The sequence below is a fragment of the Ammodytes marinus genome, assembly GCF_949987685.1.
Source record: "Ammodytes marinus genome assembly, chromosome: 1".
NCBI classification, from domain to species: Eukaryota; Metazoa; Chordata; class Actinopteri; order Uranoscopiformes; family Ammodytidae; genus Ammodytes; species Ammodytes marinus.
Window position 1 is genome coordinate 17730427 of NC_137230.1, and position 24413 is coordinate 17754839.

Sequence of the window (24413 nt, forward strand, 5' to 3'; positions counted from 1 at the left end):
ACACACACACACACACACACACACACACACACACACACACACACACACACACACACACACACACACACACATCCACACACACTAAACATATAGAAACACTCCCTGTAAGCCTGCACTACATTCACACTAACATAATCTAACATACAACACTGCAATGTGCACTATCTCTAGTAGATGTTGCCTTTATTTATAATAAATCCACTCCATTGCCAAGTGTTTGACACTCTAAAATATAAACAGGGAAAACTATTGATATAATTATATTGCTTGGCATTCGTATTGGGATCTCACTATTATATTGTGCCCACTTTTTAAAATGATGTGTCCAAAGGAGGTATTAAAAGGTATGTGAACAAATGTGTTCCACACATGTTAAAAACCAGTGCTTGATTTAAACCCCCTCCAAAAGGCTGTCTATTGGAAAAAAAAGTAAAAGGGAGAAATCAATTTTCAGTGTTTTGTAAAAGGTAGAGGTGTGATGCAAGGCTAGTACCGCCGTTGAAGGGTCCGGACACAGGAGGCTTTGAGGGGAGACAATGTAGAAGTTGTGTAACCCTGGGACAAGCGAGAGGAGCACAGGATTATTTTCAGAGGCACATGTATTTATAGATAGATGCAAATGCAAACATTCAATGCAATCTGTAAACGTGTTGAGTCAGTTGTGAGACAGCAGAAAAATACGATTTTCTTGTGTTTTACCATCCTCTGTGCTGAACTTCCTGGCCAACATTCCAGTGACAGTCTCCCATTAGACCAAAAATAGACAGGCTCTGGAATAATTTTTTCCCTTCCTCACACCTTTGGAGGGAGAGACATGCTTTGTCTCACAGAACAGGGTCAAATGTATATTACATTATCTCTGTGCTTTCAACTTTGCTATGATCCCAGAAAGCGAAACAGATTTTGTCCTCCTCAGTCTCTTTTTTTTCTTTTGCACACGTTCTTTAAAAAGAGTAAAGACATATGTCATACTGCTGCTCAGGCTGTGGGGGATTAAATATGTACAACACATCCAGGCATGATCATTTTTTATGACTTAAGCCTCTTAGGATGGCTCCACATTTCCTAAAACCAATTGATCTTCCGAGTAAGACTGTGTGTATTTGTCCAGAAATTACCTGCTCTCTCTCTCAACCCAAGAACACTGTAGTCCTCATAAACTCCCTTCAACCCAGACACAATTTAAAAAGGAGAAATGTTCACGACTTACAAGAGTTATTACCATATTTTATGATTCACAAATGTAATTGGCAGACAACAAGTGCTTGGTTGTGAGGCATTCTGGCCACAGTGGCTCCCCACTTGACAATGTGACAGTCTTCGTTCCGCTTTAGATTTACTGTCCTGGTGGAGATACTGACGGGCAGAAAACTCACAGTGGCCCACAAGCCTGTAACCCAACTTGGTGTATTTTGAAAAGACGAAAAAGGGAAAATCACCATTCATTTATGCCTCTCCGACGAAATCTGATACAAATAGCACCATTTTTAACCTTTTTGTGGAGAAAATAAATCATCAAGTCAGCATAAACAGTCTGTAAGATGTGGGAGATGCTTGGGACACTTCACCCAAAATCAAACTGGTTTGCATTAAACAGGCCCTTTGTGTGCACAGCTCCATATAAATTGGAGCCTGTAATTACTGGAATTAAAAAGGAAGGTTTAAACTGAGGGCTAAACTGGATGGGATAATTTGAGAGTCTGTGGTATGCAGCCCATATTAGGGCTTTCTAAAAATATCACCCCCACCACCCCATGTATTGGAATGTTCCAAAAGACCACAGAAAGATCCAGCGAGTCATCTTGACCACATTGACTACCACACAGTGGGGGTGATCCTCTCTTCCCCTGCATACTGTGTTCTCAGCTGAAAGATACCCATTCTGAGTGCAGAGTGTTCTGCCAACACACGCCTGTGCTCTGTAGCCAACTTTCACCTTCTCTTTTTCCCATGGACCACAGGCTTTTTAGTAGCCCTGACGATAGCATGATGGTCACCCATCTGCTCCTAGAATGGTCCCTTTATAAACACAAACAGATGGGTTTAATTGCACTATCCCGATGACACAAACGTTAGAACTTTGTATGTTTTTAGAATATGTTGCTGTCCCTTGAGTCTCTCTTCAGCTCGAACAAACCCAGCTTCCGTTCTCATTTTACACTACACGTACATACTATGTGAATATGATAGCCCTCATACCACAAGCAGCATAGGCCTCAGGACTTGTGTATGTGTTAGTGTGGAGGTGAGATGAGTCGTACTAATCCAGCTCCCAGGCCCAGGCTGCCCTGGCCAGACAGAATGGGTGGGGCCTAAAGAGGTCCAGCCACAGGCCTCAGCTTCCAGTCAAGGGTTGGGGGAAAGGGGAGGAGCATGGGGCTTTAGCTGGCTACCTTCCTTGTCTCGGGGGCCGTTCCAATCGGCGGTAATTGAGATTGATTGGATGTTATTTTTCCTCTTGCAAATGTAGTCCATTAGCTTGGCACATGCATAATCAGTTTAGAGCTCAGTTAGCCGAATGTAATCATGTTCCTCGGTGTCTGCTAGCACAAAATCCACTCCAGATGCCGCTTGGCCATAGAAAGAAAGGGAGAAAGTACCTTCACTATCAGACGGGGAATCTTTAACCAAGAAAGTCCTGACACCCCTCCCCCTGTCCTTGTCCCGCTCTATTGAGTACACACATAACTGTACACTTTTATCTCTCTGCCTTATACACACACAGGAACATGCTCCTTACCGATGAGAAACAGGACATTTGATTATATTTTCTGCACTTTTAACAGCACTAAGTGTTATAGTGGAGCTCAGCCTTGCCGGCCCATTAACAAACACAATACATCTGTATCTTGGGTGTAGTTACTGCTCTTATTTTCCCCTCAGTGCAATCCAAAAGAATCAGTGAACTCCGAGGAGAAGTGATGTCTACACATTGCAGAAAGCAAATAATCCGAATGAAACCTAATAGAAGAAAAGAGTCAGCAATGTAAATGTGGGGATTAGTGGTTACATTGAAAGGCATTAAGGTGTTTCACTGATGATTCTACTCAGCAGAATCACTGGCCTCTCAGACCCAGGAATGCTAGCCATGATGACCCCTCCCCATTAAAGACCATAACAACCAGGACTGACCTCAATCCTCTTGGACTTTACAATAGGTCTCAGTTGGGGTACAACCACAAACAGATTATAGTTGTATTTCAGCTCAAGGAAAATATTACAGTTGCAATCAAATAAAGATAAAGTGTCATTTGGACTCTCGGAGAAGATCATTTTTGCTGATTTAGACTCAGGCCAAGGGCCCATTAGATGTCAGGATGGCTGATTCGGGCTTCTTTTCAGACAGGATTATTTTCAAATCGCGTTGCCTGTCGGAACTATAATGTTTAATTCCTCCTCCAAATATCTTATCCATTTATGGGATGTCCCACTTATTGATATTACTTATATTTGCTGGTGGTCTTTGCATTTCTGGCAGATGAATGAGGCCAAATTGTATCTCTGGCCTACATCAAGACAAAAACTGCAGCATGTATCGTGAGATGTCCTCTGGCAAAATGACGTATAGCGGGCCTGGCCTTTACCCACTCACCCACCAGACATTTCTAAGAAGAGGAGGATGGAGAGACAGACAGACAGGAGGGAGGAGGGGGGGGGGGGGGGGGGGTACAGGAGGGTTGGAAGGATAGATACTCTGCTAATTATCATGGCAAGCCTATGATTGTTCAGTAATAGTGCTCAGTGGGAAAGGTTGCAGCAGTTCCAGGAAGAGCTGAGCTCTGATTTACTGGTACTACCGCTCTAATAAAGCGCTCGCTGCACATCCTGGGAGACAGCCCATTCTCTCCTTTCACATGCACAAGCGTGTGAATGCATACAGAAACAGACACACACACCCCCAAACACACACACACACAAACCCACACACAGCAATCTTGTAATCTAAAGTGCCAGCAGATGACAACATAGAGCTCATCAAATCTATCGTTTTAATTGCTCATTGAGAAGTTCTAACAGTAGGTGATGTACACACGATCAACGGCATGACATCAAGCCAAGGAAGTATTGTGGGCCCGTGTAACTCCACCTCAGTCAACACGGCCATGAGCCTGAACCCTGGTTACCTTGTTGTGTCAGTAGTTGCCTGCAGGGTGTTGAACAGATCCCAGTTACTCTGAGTGGTGGGGGGAACAAAAAAGGAATAGCATACAACACAACATAAGGGCGGAGAGAGGGGCTGTCAGGCAAGTAAAGGGTGGGCTTAGTGTTTGGCAGCGTGCAAGAATTTCACAACTCTTCAAGCTCCCACCCCTTGAGAAGGCCAGCGATTGGGTCGGGCTTTGACCCGTGGCACAGCTGCTGCTGCTGCTGCTGCTGCTGATTGTACTCTATGTGCAATTGCCCGGGATTTACCAAGTGGCAGTGAAAGACAGCAAAAAGGAAGGACCAAATAGCTGCTGAGAAAGAGGAGCCTTATCTTTTCCCATGTTTAAGGGTCTCAGATCATTACAGACCAGGTTATTTGTCTCCGGTCGGTGGACGTACAGATTCAGTCTCTGTCCTCCATCACACAGAACAAAATTAGGATTAGAGAAAGGTTACGTATAGTGTGTTACATTTTCAGATGGGATTTGAAGATCCTTGCTTATGGTTGTTGTTTGATTTTTAATTTGATTCAATTGTTTGGATTTTGTACAGATATGGGCAGAGTATGCTCCATACTAGTAATCAGAACCATCTGCCCACTGACTTGGATGTTATGGATGTATTTAGAGTGAGTCCACATTATGTGGCTATGTCATGACTTGAATGGGCTGTCTAACAGGTCTTTTTTTCCCCAACTGTTCAATACATCTGGTGACCTTTTAGTTATACAGTAGCACCTGAAAGACTAACAGTGGCAATTGGCAGGTAAACTGCTTTGATGAGGCCTGATGTAGGCTCCTGTGAATCTATGTTGCTTCTAAGCTGAGGGGACGGAGAGAGTGAGGCAGGCAGGCTTACCGGCTCTGCACCATCAATACATCAGTGGCTAAGCCACCAGATTAATGGCCTCAGAGTGGTCAGGGCCACAAAACTACTCAGCTCTGAGGTCTGTGTTCAGTGGAGCTGTACATGAAAGCAAGGTATGGTGGGGAGACAGATGGAGAGAGGGGAGGAAGTCTTAGGTACCAGGATGAGCACACAGGGACCTCTATTCTGTTTGGGTTTGGCCTATAGAGTAGAGTCATGGGACAGATACATTTTACAGAATGATGGATATGTGGTCCTGGCTGTTGTTACATTCCCAGAGTCTCATAGTCCTACTTTTGTAAGTCCAAAAGGATGTTAGAGAAGCCAAACACAATATAATAAGTAGTTTTACGTTGTTTTATAGTGTGTATTTTTAGTTGTGAAAGTTTAGTCTTGAAGCAAATCAAACATGTATAGTGCATTTGGCAGCTCTTCATTTCAATGCACAACCTGTTGGCTTTGTCGTTTGATAGAAGGCAGTCAGATGTTTGCCTGATTTACAGCACTGCAACTATGTAAATTGTTTTTTCATTGGCTGTTTGTTAATTGGGATGCAGCCTATAGATGGGTTATGCAGCCCATCTCTGACATGATGTGCTCTGTGTGAAGTAAAAAAAAAATAACTATCCACCAGTTTCCTGAGGACCATTTTTCTAGGTAGATTTTTTATTTGAAACAGTGGGACCACAGAGGCATTTTTCTATAGTGCCAAGAGAGAATAGCCATCTCTTCCTGAACTTCATGGAGCTGGATGTCCATCTATGTTTTGCCTTAATTGCTCTGTGCTGGAGTTCACGGCTAGAACTGGGAGCTGTAAATCTATCAGTGTTATGCAGACAATGTTTTCTCCAGATGTAGAAGAAAAGATTTGGTCCTTTTGTAATTAAGCGGTGCAGCCCACGGTGTCATGCAGTTTTTATTGGGGGCCCTGGAAAAGATCATTTTGCACCTTGTTTTCTCATTAAGCCTTTTATTCTTCAATACAAAAGATGGATAAAATGGAAAGATGAAAATGAAAAAAAAGCAGCAGAGAATAGAATCTCTTGTTTAAATTGTAATATGGAAATGACTAGGTAGTGATGTAAGAGGTAGAAGGGAGTGCGGGGCGGAGGTACAAAGGGGACAAAGGCATAGTCATGGAACCGAGGCAATTACATAGTTCCCCAGATGAAGAATATCAGAAAAACTTTTTCTCTTCTTTTTCAACCCGAGGAATGTTCCCAAATGTTATTTTTCCCACGGGTGCCGTCTCCTACACCTGTGTTCTACTTTAAACTTACTGCTGGAATAAGAGAGGGGGGGGGGGGGGTCGGGGGGAGTGAGCCGGGGAAAGTGATAGTGAGTGTAAGAGAGAGAGAGACAGCTTTAAGAGTTGGGGACAAGAATGCTCTTCAGTTTCTCAAGGGCACCGATACTTTATGGCCTTTACATTCCTTCTTGACAAACTGATGCCCAGAATAGACAGAGTGGCATTAAAAAAAAAGTTTAACTACCATCCGTGCCTTTAAGCCCCACCCCAACATATCATCTCTTTTTCCTCGCTCACCTTCACCTCACCCTGCTTCATTTATGTGGCAAACCTCAGGGTCACGCTGTCTGATGGGGCTGTTCATTTTACTAGGCAAGGCTGGTGAAAGCGAGGGGCTTTAGCTCATTGGCTTTTGTTCTGTATTTAAGCAGTTTCACACATTTGTGTTTTATACAGTCCGTTTCAATCTCATGTTGATTTACAGAGGCTTCTTTCCTCTGAAATCTCTTCAGGGGACACAGACAGCAGAGGAAGTCTCCAGAGCCACTGAACTGCTCGGCTCGCGTCCAGATCATATACTATCATCCCTCACTGCCTTCCTTGTCACCACATTCAATCAACACCCGCCCTAAAATTAAAGACTCTTGAATAATTCAAACTCGGATCCTTCGTACAGATGGCCTATCTCTGTCACTCGATAGGAATTTCCTTAATTTATGCTTGTTAGGTTGGAATAGTCATGTTGAAATAATTTGAACCATGAGGACTGTCTGTGCAGCTACTGTTTAAATGAGAACTGTGGGAGCTGTTAAAGTTTGAACATGAAATTGAGATCTGGAATGCAAATTATTATTCAAATGATCAATGTTTTAATTTGCATGCTGAAAGGTGTGGGGGAGATGAGAGAGAGAGAGAGAGAGAGAGAGAGAGAGTCTTAATAAGATCTGTTTAGCAAATGTTATGTGTGGATGTTCAAGGAGTGAGTTTGGATCAATGTTACACTTGTGAGTTCCAGCATGACCTAAATATCTCACACACATGCCTGACACATTCTCGTCATTATCATCATCATTAACACACACAAACATACACACAAACACACACACACAAAGCAATGCTTTTGTTCAGACGCAACTTCCTGTTTCACGGGGAGCATATCATTTCACAGGTGACATTGAGAAGAGTTCAACGGCAGCCTTTGTGATAACTATCCACACTGCCATATCAATCTTTTTCTTCTGCGTAGCCTGTAGAATTAGGCCTGAGACTGAAACGTCTGGATGACATAGGATAGAGAAAACACATGTGTTGGGAATTCCTTCATCCTTATAATTTATGGCTGAAGGACTGAGTGTCTTATAGCAGAATGCTTACCATGTTATATGCATGTAGTTAAGAGAGAACAGACTTTACATCTGGAAGTGAGCTTCAGGCTTTTAAGACGAGAGCTCCAGCATTGGAATATTCCCAGTATCCAACTTAACTTTTAAATCATTAAACATGATGAAGCCATCTCCACAAAGTCAGGGGTTTATATACGGAAATCAAACACCATCTGCCATCTCTGATCAGAAGCAACAGCCATCAGGCCAGGGTTACCAAGGCAGAACAGGAAAAGCCATTAACTGCCAATCACTGCATCGATCGACAAGGCAGTCCACCACTACCCCCCCTCTACCCCCACCCAACCGTGCCCACAGACACACACATTCAGCCCATCAGTTTTTACTGTACAGTGAACACACACTCGTACACATACACATACCCATGCGTTAACCACTATCTTTTTGTGCAACCGCCTGACATGATGGGTAAACATTTGGTGGAGTTTTTTTTCTGTGTCCCGCTTGAACCACGTTATCTTTTAAATTATCTGAAGTCTAGATTGCAGGATCAACATTCTGTTCGGTTCAGATAAAGGTTGTCTGACATTTTTATATTGGCTCAGTGAGGCCAATGCACTACTTGAAGGACAGACTTGAAGATGCCGTTAAAAAGATCTTTCCTCCTAAGCATAGGTTTGTAATCTCCTCATTACCCAAATGCATCTCAGTGAAGTCCATCGCCATGTCAAAACGAGAGTAGAGACCCCATACGGCTCGGTCTCCCTCCACATTTTTGGAGGCAACCCTCAGATAAAAAGGGAACTAATAGAGTCTGTGAAGGGCAAAATGGAAGAAAAAAAACAGGATTGATTTTTTTCTTCTTCCTCCATTTCCAATGGTGTCGCTAGAACTGAGGGTCATTAGAAGAATATTTACCTACTTCCCAATTTAATAGAGATGCTGTATATCAGAGTGATCTGGATCAGAGGTCAGGGCTGGGGGGAGCAATTAAAGCGTATGGATCCAGAAGCTCAGGGTCTGTCCCATTGTGTGTGTTGTGGGCAGAAACAGATAGGTGAGCTAAAAGGAATGCGAACAGATATTATTGAACATGGCCGTATTAATTAATTGATCTTTGTTACCGATGAACTGGGGATGCATTAGTCAGGGTCACCAATGCACGTGAATGTATGCATGTGCATACACACAGGCATACACTTGCATTGATGTTCATGGCTTTGTTCTTGAATGTGAACATACAATGCACTCACATTGTACTAGTTCAACCTTTCATACCATTTCACACACGTTAAATGCAGTGACCAGTAATGCATGCCTGTCTCTGCTGTTTTTTTCTTTCATCATAGTCTATTCTTTAAGTCATACTAAATGTGCTGTCTTTTCCATTACTTGGTTTGGTTAGGTCAGCCTTCTGGTGGGGCCACACAATAGCCAGAGACAGAGCAGATATGATGGATGTGGCCTGGGGCCTATGCACTCGCTCTGCCTCTGCGGTGGCCTCATCTACACATCAGCCACAGGGAGAGGGAGGGAACGCAGTCAGGAGGGAGGGAAGGAGGGCAGAGATACAAACCAGACCAGCCATTTTCCTCGTTCCGCTCATAAATATTTGTGTGGCTGATTTATAAACAGTGGAGCAAGAGAAGAGATCAAAGTGAACTGTAACGCTTATATAAAAACTGGGTCTTTTTCACGACACTGCCCTACACACCACGCTCGTACCTATTAAAGACAAAGCCATATATCACGGGCATATTGGCAAGAGTACTGAATGGCCACTCGCACTTTAGAGCTCGGCCTTCCTCCAGTTGTGAGTCTAGTTCTTACAGCCCAACCCTCCAAGGTTCTCAAACACTAGTTAAGGGCCATCAATATGTATTATAGCTAAAACTCAACCTGCGCTCCGCCTGTGTAAACTCCCCTGAGGTCAGGGGCTTCTTAGGTGGATTTTAAATGGCTGTAGTAATGTGAGGCAGCCATATTAAAACATAGCAATGCAGTGAAGAGTCAATGTGTCCTGGTAGAGTAATGTTCGTCACAGCAGACAGCTGCACATGCTGATTCAGGCAACCAGCTGGCCAGACGCAACACAAAGGCCAAGCCTCCTGTACGGCAGAGTGAAGGGATTAGGGTTGAGTGAGACAGTGTGCACATACTGTATTTATATATGTGTGTTGTTGGAGTAGAAAGTACTGGCTTTGCATAACTTCATGTGTCAAAGGCAGAGACAGAGAGACACACACATCCACTCAGCTCTCTAGGCTTACTACAAGCAGAGCAGTCAATCCATACCTGCAAGCTGTGTTTACCTCATGCCCTCCCCCAAATATACACATACACACATATATCTCCATGCAGCCCCCATAATTCCCGGCTTGGGTGCAAATGTGTGGGAGCAAGAGGTGCCCTCCCCAACCTCTGGCCCTCTCCCCTGATTAATAACAGTCCGAGCTGGCAGATGCAGAGGAGGACCATGAAGATGGCTGTTCGCTGACCTTAGTGGGAGGGAGAATGGCAAGGGTAATGGGAGAGAAAAGAAGGCCTTCTTATTTCAATGGAGATTCCCCCTCCCCTTTGTCCACCAGCAGGACAGGGTGTGCTCAGTGTGGTGAGGCCTGGGAGAGTTGCTGCTAAACAGCCTGTCTCTCTGTCAGTCCGTCTGTGTGTGAGTGCCTGGAGACATCTGCTTCTCTAGCTGTGGGAACACGGTGGCAATTTTAGGCACTTTCCCTAGCGCTTGCATAACACAATATTTTGGACACTGCATGGTAAATTCACAATTTATAATTATTATCTTTCTTATATAGCTAAGCAAAGCACATGTTTCTATATGTATAGCACATCTGTACAGACATTGGGAAATGTAACTCCGATCCGTTTCTTTATCCTCCCCCAGTAGTATAAGGGTATGCTGCTATCTTTAACAGCAGTTAGAGGAAGCGCGCCTTGTCCTATATATATGTTGCTGTCCTCCCTAAATTCTGTTGTGTGTATTGCGTATGCCGTTAGTTTGATCAGGTATGGTAGGCAGGCATACTTGGAGGGTTTGAGAGAGAGATAGGCTGCAGATTGTCTTACCCTTGGTGTGCCTGTGTGTGAGTTTCTGTGCAGGGAGTTCAAAGTCCTGCTGAACATCAGAGGGCTGATGCTGAGTGAGGCTGACTAGCTGCAGCCTGTGGTCTGGGAAGGGTTACTGAATTATTACTGATGGTTTCAGGGGTAACTGTCCGACCACAGGACTGGGGAATATTAATCATTTATTTGATTGTCCGCATGTGCTGATTAATCAATTTGAGTAGGATCTGCAGGATTAACTACCCTATTATTCCCCTCTAAGAACAGATCAGAGATAAGACTTTATATAAATATCATATTCCATTTATCATTTATTTTTAGAACCCTGCTGATGAGGGTGAAATAAAAACTGAGGTGAGATTAGGCAGAACAGCAACATGGGGAAAGTGTTAGGGGAGGAGGGTAAGAGACGGAGGGACGAGGAGAGAGAGAGAGAAAAAAAAATCTCTTGACTGCAGATTTGAGTGCGTCAGAAGATGGGGGGGAAAGATACAGCTTTGTATTTCTTCAAACACAGCACAGAAAACCAAGTTGTGCAGCTGGGAGTGAGAGAGCGGAGAGAAAAAGGGGGGCGGAGAGACAAGAGGAACAGGAAGTTGATGGGAAAGTGATAGCTGTCTCCACCTGGAGTATAGCCTGAGCTGTGTGTTAAGAGGGAAGGCAAGCAAGGGAAAGGAGGGAGCTGCTGCAGCTGACTCCTATCCTGTACTCTGGTTTCGGTAAGTTTGGCTCTCGTACCAAGTATAGCTAGTTAAACTGATCCAACAACGGCACTTTTCCTGTTTACCCCACTCACTATCTATTCAGTCTATAAATTCTCAATCTGCCAACTGTTTAATGTGTTATGTCATGTGGTAATGTCTTTGATTCCAACATGCCTCCGTTTGTAAATACAAGAGGCACTCAAAAGGCTGTGGTTTCTTTACAAGCATGGCGCCCCCGGCGCTTTGGTTGGGAATGCATTGAGAGGGAGAAGGATTGAAAGAGTAAGGGAGGGAGTTAGAGGTGGTTAGAAACTGTATACACTTCCCGTTGCTCTTCTGCCAACCCCTCTCCCTGCTGCCTCTGGTTGCGCAGGCAGGCAGTGTATGAGAAATGTGAGAGGGAGGAGTATATTCTCTCTCCTGGCCGAACACAGCTCCGTAATTATGCACTTTTCAGCAGGTTTTACCTTTAACACTTTCCTCCCGGGGTTGAGATTAGTGCTCACCATGCTTGATTTACTGCACAATTACTGAACAAGAGCTCTATGTAATCAATAAACAGGAAGGGGGAAAGTGTTAGGCTTTGAAGTATAGTTTGAGATTTTTTGCACGATTGAGCAGTGTATACGGTGTAGCCATCGCAGCCTGGCTGCTATGCCAGCCTGTGAACTATCTATTATATCAGGCACGCCTCTTTGCTTTACCAGCTCTTTAAGCGTATTTGCTGTGCTCAACTACTGGAGTGGAAAAATGACATATTTTTTTCTGACCACTACTTAACACAGAGGTCAGCAACAAAATGTCATTGACATGCCTCCAAAACATCCGATTAAAACTAAAAGTTGTCCTATAAAATGTGGGCCTAATGTGATCTTATAACTTACGTGCACAAAGGGATACAAAGCACTCTTGTGTTGCAGCTTGCTATGCCCTGTATTAAATGTCCCCAAATGGGCAGCCAGCACAATGACCTCTATGGTGACACTTGCTAATGGCATGAGCAGTTATTTTGGGAAGCTCCAGTGACCGGCCATCTTTTTGATGCTTGGCAAAGCTTTTTGCCAGCATGACCAAAGCAATAGGCCTCTTCCAATTAGTCTGGTCTGTGTTTGATTTTTAGTGATGACAACTATATCTCAGCTGCAATTATCCTGCAGTGGAAATGATGAGGGCTTAGGTTATTGATCCTCAATTGATCACCCTGATCAATGAGCACTTTGTTTCTTTTTTATGGAAAGTGCAGTTATGTTTTTTTCTTTGCTAATGAGCAGGCTGCACAGAATGACCCTGTAAAGAAATCTGTGTTAGAAAACCCATATGTATTAGTGATAGAGTTGGCTATGCTCATGGGAAGGAGGGGGAGAGGACCATTTTTCAACACAAGTGCACTTCCTCCCTGTGGGCATAGGTCAAAGGCTATGATGGCTCTTATGAAGAAAATAAAACACTAATTCGGTCCGTATGTGCCTGGACAACAGCTGGGACTATTCTGCATTTGAATAACAGCGTTTGGATTCAAAAAGATAATGGCTTAAAGACTTCTGAAGTTGTGTAGGATGAACAGGAAGGTTCAGATGATGTTGAAGGTAATTTGCATACCTCTTAAACTGTTTAACTTGTTATTCCTACGTTTTAGTCTATGCCAAAAGTGCAATGGTTTCACACATTTTTTTAAAATGTATTTCATTTTCATTGCCCGGTTTTGGAAGAGATGATGACAGGTGAAACCCGGTGGGTGTTTGATGTATGAATAGCTTGAAGAACACTCAGCAGCAGTTTCACTCCAACAGGGTACTTAATGTTCCGTGCAAATAAACCAACGTATAAACCCACTCTGAATACTCACCTCCACTCAACCCTACTCCACCCCATTCATTTTGATTTTAAGAAGAGGACCTCTTAAAGGCCATGTTGCTTCTTTTGTCATCGCAATGCCGCCAATAAAGATAGCGGTGTACGACTGGGTTAAATATTGACACTGGCAGAGCACATCATCACTGTTCTTAATTAGCTGGTCTCCCTAGCAAACTCAACATTTCCCCTCACAAGATTTCACACACCCTCTCGCCAAAGCGCTTTTCTATGAATTTAACATTAAAAAAAAGGATACAGGATATTCAGAAAAACATACAGTGTTACATTTATCACAGCCTGATTGCATAGCCTGAAGCAGCAACCAATTATGTGGTAATAAAATATTTACACTACCAAACTGAGAACGCCAGAGGTGAAAGCTAGATAATACAAGCCTGAGGAGACTGTATTATGTGTCTTCTCTCTGCCGCTACGTCAACGAAAAGGTGGAACAGGAGCTCGGTTTGTGACAATAGGTTTAGACTTAGCACATGGCCACACATCCGTACTGCTGTGGGCACATTTAACGTTTTTGTTCTGGGTCATAGTAGCCAATAAGGTGGCACATTGACTCTCTAGATGGCCACGTCAGAGAGTGCCTTGGACTCCTGATAACTACTCCCTCACAATGTTGTGGCAATGAATCTGCATTCCCGGCGTAGCGTGATGTTTGTTCTCGAGCACTAATTGTGTTTGGGTATTGTTCCTGCTCTGAATTTAATTCTCACTGACTGCATTAATCATTACAATTCGTGTTTGCCTGTATCTTAATCCAACATCCCCCTAACTCCCTCACTCTGGGATCTCCTGTTTCATCCTTCATCCTGCATTTAACAAGCCTTTTTGCTGCCTGCATTTGCAGTGGCTCCAGAAGGCCATGCTGCAATTGTCTGGCTGGCAGGGGAAAAATTAGTGGCATTGAATGTGTTGGAGAGACCCTTCTCAGCTCTGTTAGTGCAGAGCTGCGTCGTCTGCCTTTACCCTAATGACACATCAGTGACCTACAGTACAGTTATGTCCAGATCAGGCTGTCAACTTGTTCTTATCTAGTAAACACACACTTCCATTAGCCCTATATAGCTCTGCTCAGCCAACTAGTGTGGCGATGTTCATACATTCCTGAGATTGAGGAAATCACATGGAAGTCTTGGATGAACAAGAGGAATGTCTTTGATGGGTTGCTTAAGGTGTTTGTGGCCTAACATCAGGTATTGCTGTGGTTTGCTTTGCAATCACTAATCTCTCACACAAGGTAACAAAAAGAAAACCTTCATAAATACTCAATCCATAGTGCAACGCACAGGCGTACAAGACTTGTCACACTAGAAGTAATGCCAGTCTAATTTCTTAGCCGGAAGACAGGGAGTGGTTTTTTAAGGTGATATTAGTGGCCTCTGGATACAGTCTTTCTCGGTTTACGAAGATTACGCTCATACTGGGAGGGAATATTGCTAGTTAGGTTGGCGCTGTTGGTGCTGCAAGTAGGTGTGTGTGTTTTTTTTTCTTCCACAGACCTGCTTGTTTTCTATCTATGAAAATCTCAGTTTCCTGTTATACTTCTGTTAGACTTGTTACAACACAAAACCCTTTTCTTGTGGACTATTATTTAACTTCTGAATGTTTTAGTCTGTCTGGCTGAAATTAAAATAAAATAAATGTTCTTCCTGTGCCCTGTACAAGTAAGTATTGTCACCGCTGTCCAAAATGGAGGGTTGAAATGTTGACACAGTACTGTGGGTAATGGAGACAAGGGCCAGGGCAGGTCCTGATTTGCCCCATTCAGCTTCCAGATGGTACCTTGCCAGCACATGTCATCAAGTGGCTGTAACAGTTGTTTGGGTACCCCCATGGCTCCACCCTGCTCTGGCCTCCTGCAGGCAGACTTATTGTACTGCAATTTTGGCAAGCATCTCCTAGTGTGGCTTTAATAAAAGCACCAAGAGGTTAAGCTGTTAATTACCTACTGAAAGAGGAGGCCAACAGCTTGCTGTTAATTTGTTTTACAGTATTTGTTGTCTTCTTATTTGGGGATTGACATCATTTCCTGCCTGTTTTGGAGTCATCGATGTGTGTCACAAAAGCAGGACCGAGCTTATTAGAAAGGAAGGAAGGAAGGAATTATGGAAGTAAATGAGTCATCGGATTATAAAAATAAAAAGCCATTGAATTTTAAGCACTGAATATTTATGCATTGAAATAACGTATGTGAATTTTTTGCAGCATTGAAATAATGTATCTGAATTTTTTGCCGCATTGAAATAATGTATCTGAATTTTTTGCCTCTGAATTTAACTCATTACATTTTAAACAACAAATGTTCACCTTTATTTTACAATGTTCTCAAATTCTAAATCAAATATTCAACGTTAAAAAATTCAACGTGCCAAATTCAACTGCAAAATCCCATGTATGAAATTCAGAGTAAAACTTTGGGGACCCAAGGAAGAGCAATCGATCATAGATGCTAGATCGCTAGATATGCTAGCCATTATATTCTTCCCTATATAGAAACATGTTTGTACTCACCGAAGCACCATCGTTACTTGCGTTGCCGTTTGATATGGCTAAAACCTGATTTGCCTTCCTGCATCAGTCAGGGGTATCCAAGGCAACAAGCTAATATTCCCACTTGCTCTCTTTGTTTGAACGCGATCTAGCATCTATGATCGATTGCTCTTCCTTGGGTCCCCAAAGTTTTACTCTGAATTTCATACATGGGATTTTGCAGTTGAATTCGGCACGTTGAATTTTTTAACGTTGAATATTTGATTTTGAATTTGAGAACATTGTAAAATAAAGGTGAACATTTGTTGTTTAAAATGTAATGAGTTAAATTCAGAGGCAAAAAATTCAGATACATTATTTCAATGCGGCAAAAAATTCAGATACATTATTTCAATGCTGCAAAAAATTCACATACGTTATTTCAATGCATAAATATTCAGTGCTTAAAATTCAATGGCTTTTTATTTTCAAAATCCGATGACACTCATTTACTTCCATAAGGAATGTATTTGTCCAGCTATGATTAGAAGTGCACATTATGTATGTATAGCCGTGCTTATCCAAATGTTCTTAATGAGAGAGACCCTGGACGCAAGTGCGGGGCTCCTGTGGGCATAGGCCCTGGCTCGTTATCACCAAACAGGGCATTGATCTCTAGACCGCCCGCTTGCTTATCCTCCTCCTCCTCCCTTTCATAGACAGTGACTTGCACATGAATTATGTGGACACATTGATCAGCTGATTGAGAGCTATTGTTTAGAGCCCTGGGTCATTATTGAAGGAGGGATTACCCAACTCTTGTTTTGTGCGTGTGTATGGAAGAGTGCATTACTCAGCTCCTTGTCACAGCAGATGCTCCCCTTAGATTTGCAATGGCTACAGAAATGTGCACACACACTTACACAGTTGCTCACGCATAGAGCTCATACAGCGGCCTACACAATCAACATGGCCCAAATGACTGCCTGCATTGATTGCCTTCCCTCTGCAATTATGTTCCCATTGTTTACTTTCTAGCATCTTACTCATTCAAACAGAATTCAATAATTATTGCTTTATTTAATGTTAAAGTAACTAAGAGTGGTGGGCGTGGAGAACCAGTAGCTGTATTGTCTTAAAGTGTTCTTCTGACCCCTCTCAGGCTACTTTGTTTCATAGGCCTGTGTTAAGTCATCCTCTCCAAGGACACATACAGCCATCCATCTTTACCTTGCTGCCCTCCCTTACGACACAGAGGTCCGTTTTGTTTCTATCTACCCTCCCAGAGACAAATATGTAGCTTGTTTTTATTCACCTGTAGTGATGGATCATTTCTAAAGCAAGGCAGTAGAGGAATCAACTCACCAAGTTATGGGTTTTGAGACAGAGGAACGAGTCGCAGTGGAGGGGCGGTGCAGATTAGGAAGAAGGAAGCAGAAGGACAAGGCTGGGGATGAGGTTCAGGAAGCAGTAAGTAGGCAGTTTGGCCCTGCAATACACAGTCCCCCATAAGCCAAAAGCTAACGTTTAGGCAGGTTGCAGCTTGCAGTGGCTAATTCAAAGCAGCCACTGCATTTGGCACCTAGTGGGGCCTCTGTGGTTGGAGCTGTTGTTCATGCTGCTGGCAGACAAGGAATCACAGGCCAAACTACTGCAAGCACTCACTGACTCCAGTCACTCTGCTTTGCCTTCCTAAATAACCTGCTTACGTTGCAGGGGAATCCCAGCGCGCAAATGTATGAGAATCAAGTCCCCAACAAATCTCAGCACAGGATGTACAAAGTCAAAATAAAATCAGTTTTTTCAATTGAACATGATCCTGATGTATAAGCCTATAGACAGCAAATGGGCAACCATTGTGTTTCAGATCTCTTTTCGTGAGTCATTTGGACAGGATTGTAATAATGTAATCCACAGAACAAGTACACGATGGCCACAGTTGTCACAGAGTGACACTTAAACCACACAGGGGTGTTTTCTGCTCCTTTTTGCCGTGGTTCATTTTTCAACCCAACAGGCACATTACATTTTATCCCTTCAGACTGAAATACACTTACCTCATTGGTTATAATTGCTGCTATGACATCACTATGTTTTAACAACAAAGGTGCTGGTTGACTTATTCTAACACGTCTCAAGCCAGGAACTAGTAGAAGTACATTCTATTCCCATGTGAAAAAGAAAACTTGACACTGTGATTACAGAGGATACAATCTTCTTATGCATGTGGAGAGAGGTCTTCTCTATTGCTATGTATTGCATGGTGTGTGTGTGTGTGTGTGTGTGTGTGTGTGTGTGTGTGTGTGTGTGTGTGTGTGTGTGTGTGTGTGTGTGTGTGTGTGTGTGTGTGTGTGTGTGTGTGTGTGTGTGTGTGTGTGTGTGTGTGTGTGTGTGTGTGTGTGTGTGTGGCGTGCGTTTCTTACCTATGTAAGGCTCCCATTTAGTCCACATAGGCTTGTGCACACAAAAACACACGTTCACCAGCTTGTAGTCCATAGAATAAGGGTGACCGTTACAAAGCAATCCAGGCAGATATTGGCTCACTCACACAGGGAATTTGGCAGCCCTCTTAGAATTGATAGCTATTTAGCTCACAGATAATCATCTGTTTTAATGCATTCATTTTGTATTAACAGCACTGCCAAATTTAATGGTGGAAATTAGGGTACTATGATCATAATGGTACGTGACTGTGTGTGTGCGTGTGAGTTCGTATGTGTGTGTGTGTGTGTGTGTGTGTGTGTGTGTGTGTGTGTGTGTGTGCAATCCTAATGTTCTTTTTGTCTATACTTCTGTATGTGTTTGTTGCGTGTACATGCTGTATTATACTGCTCCATTGGGAGTCATTCTTTGGATTTACCGGCTCTCTGTCTCCCTTCCATCCTTCCAGTAATACCCACCTCCATCTTGTGTAAGTTGGACTCGCTCAGCAACCACACTGTTTTGTGTTAAAGGTGCACTTCTACTTTGCATTTAAGTGGATGGAAATTCAGATGTATGCTCTGGGTGGGTGGTGAAACTGATACAAGCACGTATTGCCCACTCAGAGGGCAAGGGGCACTACAGAGTTGTGAGAGAGAGGATGGGGTGGTGCCCACACCGCCCCTGTCCCTCTTTACCTGAAAAAGCAAAGAGCACTACTTCAGCCTCCACAGAAAGAGATAAGGTGCTCCACTGAGAAGAGAGAGGCTTGAAAAACCATGATTGCATATTTAAACCGTGAAAACCACCCTGTATAAAGCAAAGTTTAGAACTGGACCTTTTAGTAAAAACATCCAAATTGATTAATCATGTTAAATGTAATGAAGAACATAGTTTAATTTTTTTTTAAACTAACAAAGGTAGTTAAGTATCCTTTAGGGCAGGGCTATTCAATAGGCGGCCCGCGGGCTGGCCCCCGCATTGACTACCGACCGACCCCAAAAAAGAAAAAAAAAATATAGGGGAGAGTGGCCTAAGTTGTGCAACTTTTCACTCAAAGTGACTTTAAAGTAAGGCCTTGACAGTAAAGTCTCCAACTCAAATATTTACATATATTTCAGGGTGTTGTGCATCCCTGGCAATAAAAACTTTGGATCTGGAATAAACTGTTGAAGAAATATAGCTTTCGGAAAAAAAGTTGTCTTGATGCACAACTTGCCCCCGGTGTGGTCAGTTGTGCGGTTGCAGAGAATACCATGGGGTGAATTGTGGCATTGCTATATATCTCATAAACTGTAATGCAAGACAAATCCATTAGACAATTACTTATTTAAGGTTTATTTAAAGTAAACACTTAAACAACAGGCAGCCTATGTTAATCAAATAGGGATTTTTTTTGATAAGCTGGTGAACTCTATTTGATAAAATAAAGACAATATATGCACTCCTATGTCGTTGTAGTGTTTTACAGTATATGTAGCTATTGATGTGATGCTCATCAATTTTAGGCATTTTTTTCTGGCCCCTCATTTTGGATAATTTCCACCAACCGGCCCCCATTCAAAACTAATTGAATAGCCCTGCTTTAGGGTAATCTATCCAGCCGCAGCTTTTACATAAGCAGGCAGCAAAGGAGTAGAGTGTCTCTTTTAAAAGATTGCGATATAACATACAGTATATAATACAATATGACTGCATTATTTATAGGCACCAACAGGCATTGTGCCATTGAGATCATAACTGTTAAATATGACCACATACTTGAACCTTCATATTCACACAGCATGTCATCAAATGCCCAGTTGAGTTCATCAGTGCATTCTAGGTGCTCAAACGTTTGAGTCCCTTATACGACTGTAAATTCCCAGACAGTTCAGTGGTATTGAATCCATACTACTGACCCCCCCCCCCACCCCCCACCCCCCATTCTGCTCCACAGCTCCCCTCCTGTTGGGGCCTCAATAGGGCGCTTAGAAACCCCAGAGCCATGCCGACCAACTCCTCCCAGCTCAACATGACTTTTTCATTAAGCCGCTAAATTCCTGCAGTCCAGTTGGAGGTGATTTATCATATGGGGGCTTCATTGCGGGTTTATAGGAAACAGACATGGGCCCTGTCTCATGCATTATAATGTTTCACGTTTAAAGTGTGCGTGCATGCATATTTGTGTGAAATGGAGAGGGTGACAGACTGCGAGTGTACTGTGTCCATCTCAGATGTGATCCTAAGAGTTTCTCACATGGTTTAATTGCTGCGGAATCCAGTGAGAATCCATGTTAGAGAAATTAGGTCTGTGTGATGATCATAGGTTTTAGTTCTCATGGGAGAAGCCATATGCTGTTTTCCTAAGCACCATGGTATATTTTTTGTCCCTGGAATATGGTGCACTGGGATAGGGGGCCACCTGAGCAGGGGCCACCTCACCGATCAGTCATTGGTTTGATCTCTTCCCCTCGTTCACTGACTCTGAAATGCCCTAGACAGCCTGGGTCATGGCCAGTGCAGAGATGGTGAAAGTGGTGGTTTACAGGTGTAACCGTTTGACATTGTAGACGGAGCTACAAGCACCCCGCTTTGGCCCTGTTGAGGCCGCCTTCATGTCCAGTCAGGTTAATAGTAAATTACGGCAGATTCTGGGGCAGGCAGTCTGAGGTTCACTCCTATATAAAACCCATGCTTTTTTATGGGGGACTATAAAACTCCCAGAACTTTTTTCTTTTTTCTACCTCCGGACACCAGCTTTGAAGTTTCAGTCAGGTGCTGTCATTTTTCTTTTTTAAACTTGCCTTCTTGTAGATTGTTGGTGCCTTAAGTCATTTGCGACAAGAGCTCTCTCTCTCTCTCTCCTTTTTTTAAATTCAAGACATCTGCTTTGACTAAAAGCAGTTTGTATGATGGATTTGGTGTTATCTATAACTGAATCTGTCTCTTAGGTTTTCCCCTACCTTTGTTCTGATGCAATATTTGTGCACAGAGGAAAAGGAGGAGGGGAAAGGCTCCCACAATATCCAGCAACACCTATTCATGACATCATGGATGGCTTGAAACGAGGAGAGAAGGGAGAGCACACAGAGACACAGAGCCCTTTTACAATCACCTAATAACTCTATTACGCGGAGCTGTGGGGCTCGCAAAAAGGAGAGAGAAAAAAACCTCTTATTCCTTTTTCCTGGAAGGGGTGTCTTAATGCACATTTTAGGTGTAGAAGTGAGAAATATGAAACCAGAGAGAATGAAACACAATAGTTCAGAAAAACCCCATAGCGATATTACAATATTGCCAGAAAATTAAACATTAGGAGAAAGGGACACGCACATTTTCGGAGAGGCATAATATTGTTATGACTCTTTTTTTTTACCAGCCTGTCAACACCTGATTTAGATGTAATGTGGTTAAATGTCTATTGTTTCCATTGCATTTACATTTTTGAGCCAGCAAACAGACCGTGCAGTGCAGTGCAGGGCAGTTACCTTTTTTTTAAAGTTGAAGACTATTGTATAAGGTAAATGGAAGAGATGTTCATACTCTCTTAATGCAGAAATGGTAATGAAACTTGGTAGAAAATTCTGTCTATAGACAATTACAATAACAAGCTTTCATCATCGTTAACATTTTTAGTAATTAGCTCTTCCTACTACAGGTTAATATTCATCAGTGCATTTTACTGGGTTAGAGATAACAGAACTTATGGCTATAGGGCATTCATTTATTATTACATGTTTCCAATTGTGCTTCATCCTCATTTTGACCTTAGTTCAACATTTGTTATCCCAATTTACATGTTTGCAGTAAAAGCTTTTAAAGCCTCTATATTCAGCCATCATCAAGATGTGTTATATATGTATTACAATATTGTACATGTTTGTTCTCTCTCAGCATGCCTCACATTAGAACATGGGGGCTAAGAAGATTGGAGCAAAGCGAGGAATACTTTGGTTGATTTTAATTGATCTCAGCAACAGATATCCAGATTTTGATATTAGGAACAGCAAATGCCAGGCGTGACACAAGTGGCCATACCAATGTCTGGGTGCTGTTTTATTGTTAACATGCACAAACAATCAGTGGGATGCTTTAGTGATAGTGGTCAATAACACAGTTGCTCACACCAGGCCCAGCCATATTGTGTTTGGCCTTGCATCATTGATTGAGCCATGCAGGAGGTAATTAGACTGGAGCCCTGTGCTGTGACAAGAGGTTGTGATGGTATGGTGTCACTATGGGGAGTAAGGCATGTTGTGACACTGTGTGGAGGGTGAGCTGCTGTTGAGTCTTGGAGGAAGTTCTGGGGTTGACGGGTCAATAGTGGTGCTGATTTCCTGTCCTCTGACGGCTGTCCTCCTGTCGTGGAATGTTCCAGCTTCTCTCAGAATGCACTAAAGCCCCCTCCCTACCCCAATACCGGCTGACTTTGCCTCCCTTTCTCTCCGAGAGAAGCGAGGATTTAACTCGCTGTGATCAATATTTAGCATCCCATGCGTGAAACAAGCAGATGTTTGGAGTTTCCTTTTCAGAGACGGGAGGCTTCTGTTGAGTGAAGGGGATCAATGCTCCCTTCCGTCTGCGAGGCTGCAGACCCACGGCTTCTGAAGGGTGGCTGATGTGATTCCTGCCTCGGGGCCCCTGAGATTTGCGGGCCTCCCAGGCCTCTCCTGTCCTGTTAGCCCACTGATACAGACACTCACACAGACAAAGTGCGCAGTCCAAACAGTTGTCCTGAAGTGGAGGAGGAGGTCTGGATGTTAAACAACAGGGCTGTGATTGGGAATTGATTTGTTCATTTGCCAACTGTTTGAGTGAAAGTGAGTCGGTGGTGCCCTAGCCAGTTATCTGCCATCTAAAATAACCTCTTTCTCTCTCTTTCCTCTCTTTTTTTCCTCTTTCTCCTTCCCTTTCTTTCTTTCTCTTTCTCTCTCTCTCTCTCCATTCCCTCTCTCAGCACCTGCAGCAGCACGAACACGCGGTGGAGGGTGATGCCTGCTACTACCACTGTGTGCTGTGTAACTACTCGACCAAGGCCAAGCTCAACCTGATCCAGCATGTGCGCTCCATGAAGCACCAGCGCAGCGAGAGCCTGAGGAAGCTGCAGCGGCTGCAGAAGGGCCTGCCGGAAGACGACGAGGACCTTAACTCCATCTTCACCATTCGCAAATGCTCGTCCTCAGATACAGGTCAGAAGCAAAAACACACACACGTCCTTTCCGCTGCGTTGAGGCACTTCATAGGCAGAGTTGAGAATATTCAGACTGCATCCACAGTCTGTAACTTTCTTTCCTGTACTCTGATCTCCCCAAAGAGTTATCATTGACATCAATGGATAACATCTGTTTTCCAATGACAACTAAATGCACATTTTTTAGTAGTGTTTTGTGTTGTTTCGTGTTTCAAAGTTTTGATGGGTTTGTTCAAAAAAGAGCCATCATTTAAATGAAAAGTATTAACTCAACTACATTACAACGTTTCAATAGGGAGAACAGTATATTACACCACTAACTATGGATTAAAAAATATTGACTTTATTCGTTAATATATATTTTTGACATGTATATGATTTTTGGTCCATATCATTTGCACAAATGATTTCTCTGAATCCTGCCTTTACCAGTAAAAGCAAAGGTCCCTGTTAATGGTAGCTGTCCTGTTCAGTCATTAAAGACATATTGAGACAGAGCATTAAGGCCAGAGAGGGAGGAGCTGAACAACAGCAGCAGCTGCAACAACAAAAAGAGCACCAAAAAACAGACATAGCTACAACAACAGTAGCACGGCTGAAACAAAGTGACACGACTGCTCATTTATTATAGAGTGATTAGGAAGAGTGAGCTGTGGTCAATTAACACTCTTTCTTAGCAGAGATTTGGTTTTCCAATCACTTTAACTCCCATGCCCTGACAAAGGGGTTCTATTGTGTGTCCCTCCAAGAGGGAACCATTACTTCCCTTGCACACATACGCTGTCTGTGTTATGCAGAGGGGAAAAAAGGCCAGTCTGTGAAGAAGCTTTGTTCCAAGGAGGCAGGGATAATGAAGCCAGCGGCGGGAAATTGCGCAAAAGGCAGTCACAGATCTGAAGCAAATCATTAGAGAACATCTTTAGCTGAGCAATTAGGGACAATTAAGCTTTCTGCTCGCTGCACTCCAAATATGTTAATGACTACAGTACAGTGGACATGCGAACATGCAAAGGCAAGAGGAAGGGGCATTTAGGTTAAAAGAGTTGGGGGGGTTGGGAATTTTCTTTTTTTTGTTGAGACAGACGTAGTTGTTG

General features: G+C 43.1%; 1 protein-coding gene across 1 annotated transcript in view; it reads left to right on the forward strand.

The window, feature by feature from the left end:
- zfhx3b (zinc finger homeobox 3b) overlaps positions 1-24413 on the forward strand; it is a 138595-nt gene that overhangs the window by 55390 nt on the left and 58792 nt on the right. Inside the window, exon 5 of the mRNA XM_080033941.1 lies at positions 23086-23317. Within this exon, the coding sequence (XP_079890067.1) occupies positions 23086-23317 (232 nt within the window). The remainder of the gene's footprint in view (positions 1-23085; positions 23318-24413) is intronic.